Source organism: Plectropomus leopardus, unplaced genomic scaffold, assembly GCF_008729295.1.
Source record: "Plectropomus leopardus isolate mb unplaced genomic scaffold, YSFRI_Pleo_2.0 unplaced_scaffold10826, whole genome shotgun sequence".
Taxonomy (NCBI): domain Eukaryota; kingdom Metazoa; phylum Chordata; class Actinopteri; order Perciformes; family Serranidae; genus Plectropomus; species Plectropomus leopardus.
Genome location: NW_024611425.1, coordinates 1 through 4911, shown reverse-complemented (window position 1 = coordinate 4911; position 4911 = coordinate 1). Strand labels below are relative to the sequence as shown.

Here is a 4911-nt window from a genome sequence, read left to right as displayed (position 1 = left end):
GAGGCGGCGAGTTGCTGGAAAGGATCAAGAGGAAGAAGCTGTTTGGAGAGGCGGAGGCCAGTCAGCTGTTACAGAGTCTGGTCTCAGCTGTCAGCTTCATGCACGAGGCGGGAGTCGTGCACAGAGACCTCAAACCAGAGGTGAGCTGGAATTTAATAACTTTATTAATTCTTTATAACAGTGGTTCTCAAACTTTTTTTTCCAGTATTGTACCTCCTTTACAATATTTTTTTCAGCTCAGTATCCCAGTGTAAAACATTTCTGATAGAAACCGACAGTGAGTAAATGTGGTGTGAATCTGACTGTTTGTTGTGACAGTTGAAGGATTGCAAAAATAAGAATATTGAAAATAAAATGTGGTTTATTAAACTTATTATTTTTTTGTGTAGTATAATTATTTCGAAATTATGCATGGCTAATATTTTTTTAAATTAACATTTTAAAAAAATGTTAATTCAGAAGAACTCCAGAAAACCCCTAAGAGTACCCGTAGCCCCATTTAAGAAATGTTGCCTTATTATAATAAATAATAATATAACTAAATCATGAGCTAAAACTAGGTATGAATAAACATTTTAGTTAGCCTTTTGAAACCTGGAGCGATATCACTTTTCTTGTGCTGTTTTTTGACGCCTTTCACCAGTGTTTAAATCTTCGAACGCTGAACTAATTGGTTTGAATTCTTAAAAAAAAAAAAGGGGAAAAAAGGCAGATTGGCAAGAAATGTACCACAAATTGAATTAGTAGATTTAAAAAATTATATTTTAAAAAGCTAGGGAGAATGTCAAGGGAGAAAAAGAAAAAAAGCCAGTGAAAAATCAATATTTCTCATTATCATAATTTCATATTTAATATGAGATACAGAAATATTATTTGCCTTAAGCACTTTTTCCATGATTAGTTTTTTTGTTTTTTTAAAACAAACTCGTTTCAGGTCATTTTCTTGTGCTGGAAAGTTTCTAAAACAAAACTGAATAGAAAACAAAAATGAAAAAATTAAAAGTTAAAATAACTCTGCTGCATGTGTGATTCGGTTCAGATTAAAACATTTGTCCAAAGTCATTACATCCATATTTCAACTTTGTGACATGATATTGAAATTAAAAATGCATTTCAGTAATTAAAAATGAAACCTTTTCTGGATAAGTTAGATGTGAAAAAGAAATGAAAGTGGAATTATTGGCCCGAATAATGTGGTGAGAGAGAGAATGAGAGGGAACGAGAACAGAGTGAAGTTTTAATTGTCTCAGTATTTTTTCACTGTGAACTGCATGTGTCCTCTGAGCCCTGAGGATGTCTCGCCTAACGTGGCTGAATACGGAGTCAGAGCTGATGTGATGGGACATTAGTGTGGTTATTGTGCAGCATCATTTGCACATGATTTAATCGAGGTAAACACAGTGGACGACAGAGCGTAATGTCTCCGCTGCAGCGCAGCACTTTTCAAAATGAGGGCTGCAGATTTATCACACACATATCCTGCAGCCTTCAGATGGCCGTGGGATTTAATTAACTGAAGGAGACGGCTTTCATGTAGTATAAAGCAGCTGTGAATGACAGATAGTGGTAAGAATCACCCATTAACTTTAAGTCCTGCACGGAGATGCATGTTGTAATCACAACAACTTTTATTTTTGATGCCAATCTAAATGCTTTTACTGGTCGGAGAGTTTTTAATTAAAACAGTTTATCTACACTGTTCCATAATTTCTGCACAGTTTATCTAAAGTGTTGAGTTTATTAACAGAAATACCAAATAATGAATCATGGTCAAATGTGGAAAAAGCCAGTGTCCTACTGCATCTAATCTAATTTTCACTAAAATATCAACAAATAAATGTGGCTTGTTTGGATGAAGCTCCCATCTGTTTGCCCTCTGCTCCCACCTTTGCACCACATGTGCTGCACTGGGCACAAAAATGCCAAACACGTGTGCAAAGCATACACTCTGCGCAGAAACATACCAACCCACGGTGTTCAGTAAACAAGAGAGCAAAACATTATTTATATTGCACATTTTATTCCAGATGGAAGCACAATGTGCTGCACAGTCACAAACATGAACAAAGCTGTCAACTGACCATAAAAGCAAATCAAATCCATTTTAAAATAAGAATAAAAACATAACAAAAGATCAAAATGAGGATAAAACCATACAAGATGCAAGACATGTGAGTCACAACTGATAATTTGCAAAAAAATAAATGAATTTAAATGAATAAAAAAACTAAAAACAGAATTAAATAAGATAAAAAGTCAAATTAGAGATGATAACACACGAGTTAAAGTAATAGATAAAGTAATAAACCAGTGAAAGTAAAAGTAATCCTAAGTCAAAACCAATAAAAGTAATAAAAAATTGAAATAAGATGAAATAATTTGATAAAATAAAATATCATTTTATTGGCTTTCATAGTCTTTATTAGATATGACAGCTGGAGAGATGACAGGAAATGGAGATAAAAGAGAGTGGGGATGACGTGCAGCAAAGGGCCACCGGTCTGAGTCGGACCCGGGGTCGCTGCAAACCTCTGAATAAGGGGTGCACGCTCTACCAACTGAGCTACCTGGCGCCCTACTTTTAACAAATTTCTTGCTATTTTTTGGGCCATATGTTGTTGAGATGCTCATTGTTTTCTCCCCTATGATTTTGAAAGAAATCAGAGCTTTTTGCTCTGGTGTCAAACAGTTCAAAAAAACGGTGCCCTGATTGTAGAAAGTAAAGAAAATCAAGAGAGGATGATGATGGATTTGATTTGTTTCTCTTGCAGAACGTGCTATTTGCAGGCGAGGGGGAGGACTCGGTGCTCAAAGTAATAGATTTTGGGTTTGCCCGCCTGTGCCCTGCAGGCAGCGCCCCCCTGCAGACTCCCTGCTTCACGCTGCAGTACGCTGCACCTGAACTTTTCGAGAGCGCGGGATACGACAAAGCCTGCGACCTCTGGAGTCTCGGGGTCATCTTGGTAATTTCATCTAAAAACCGCTGATTTAATCACATCGGTAAGGCAAACTGAAGTACTAATGACTCTCTGTGTGTGTTTCCATCAGTACACCATGCTGTCAGGCCAGGTGCCATTTCAGAGCGAGCAGCGGGGGATGACCTCATCATACGCTGCTGACATCATGCAAAAGATTAAGGAGGGCGATTTCTCGTTGGATGGGGAGGCCTGGAAGGGCGTATCGGAGGATGCCAAAGAGCTCGTTAAAGGTATGCGATGTAGAAAGTTTGAAGTGACAAGAGCAGTTAGTTTTGTGTATTTGGGACACATTATGTAACTAACATAGTACGTGCGAGGGTTGGGCAAGTGTAAAAAACAAAAGAAGCAGTTTGTAAATCGCCTATATTTAGCAGGTTTACCAGTGTTTGTTAACCTGCGTGCATGCACTGATTTTGGTGCGACCGGCTTTAAATTCCTTTCACACAAAACTTTTTGAGACCCGATCAAATATTTTATTCAAAAACATGAGAAGATTGTACTTGAAAACTTGCCAATAAAACGAACAAAACAAAAAGAGAAAGTAAATGTGTAAAGCATGCACATATTGACAAAAGTTTAAACACATGTACATATTTGTACGTGTCATTGCTAACTAAGGTTATCTCCAGCAAGACTGAGCCTCTAATTGAGACTTGAGGCTTTTATTTGTCATATTGATGGTATGTTGGTCAGAGCAAATGAGCAAAGTCAGGGGGAAATCTTTTATTTTAGTGTTTAGGTTATCTGATAACGGAAGAAAAGAAATAAAAAAGGATGATAGAGACATTTTTTTCTTGCCTTTGTGCTCCTTTGACCACGTCCTCTGTGTTTGAAGGTCTGCTGACGGTGGACCCGGAGATGCGTCTCAAACTCTCGGATCTGAAAGAGAACGGCTGGCTTCAGGGCGGAGCGTCCATGTCCACCACTCCTCTGTGCACTCCAGATGTGCTGGAGTCCAGTGGGCCGACTGTCCGCACTTACGTCAACGCCACCTACAAGGTAACATCGCTGTCTGCGAAATCTCTTCTTTCCACTTAAATGGTTTCTTTATGCTGGGAGATACAGTCATTTAACAAAAACTGAGGGGCGAGAGGTCATGTGACTTCATGCCAACATTCAGAAATATACTCAGCATTTGTATCAAAATTTAAAATGTAATCCTACGTGAACAATGTCAATTGCCATGAGGTACGTGATGTTGTTTTTTCATTTTTGTTTTCAAGTTGTTTTTTTTTTTTTCGAGGTTTTATTGGAGTCAAATTAGTACACATCATACAGCACAGCATACTGACATTTTCTTTTATTTTTTAGTTTTTGTTTTGGACAACACAATTCAAGAGAGAGAGAGTAAAAAATACAAAGCCTTTTTTGCAAAATCATTCATACATTATGAACGAAAGAAAGGGAAGAAACAAAGTAATAACAAAAAACAAACCAACAAAAAAACCCCAAAACTAACTAATATAAAAAACATTCATTTTTTTATTCTTATTGTTTTTCTACTTGATGGTTGATCAGATTTAGAGGCTGCTACAGCGATTTTCTTCACTGCACCAGAAAACTTCTGCGCTGCACTAACGGCGACTCTTCATGAAAGGATACTGAAAGTGTCGCGTCACCACAGTGAAGATGATACTATTAAAACAGGAATTGAAAGTTTTGTTTCTAAATAATATTATTGTTCATTTAAAGATTAGATTTGTTTCAAACATTTAAAACATACTTTATGTTAATTATTTTTCTTTTTTCCACTTAAAATAATTGTATGCAAAACATGATAGAAATGTAAGAAAATAAATTGTTTGTAAAATGTTTTAAATGTTGGCACATGAATACTTCGATAAAGGGGAAGGTGTTAGATTTATACCTTAAATGGACAATTGATTTCAGGAGATCTAAACTTTAATTTGGGAACTAAAGGTCGTATTTGATA

At 36.7% G+C, this 4911-nt stretch overlaps 1 protein-coding gene across 1 annotated transcript; it reads left to right on the top strand.

The window, feature by feature from the left end:
• Window positions 1–12: 12 nt before the first annotated feature.
• Window positions 13–3977, top strand: LOC121963310 (ribosomal protein S6 kinase alpha-5-like; the record flags this gene model as incomplete). Its single annotated transcript, XM_042513615.1, has 4 exons — window positions 13–140; window positions 2772–2963; window positions 3049–3208; window positions 3814–3977. Coding segments are annotated over exons 1-4 (558 nt in total), but the record flags the coding sequence as incomplete, so codon positions are not given.
• Between the last annotated feature and the right edge of the window lie 934 nt (window positions 3978–4911).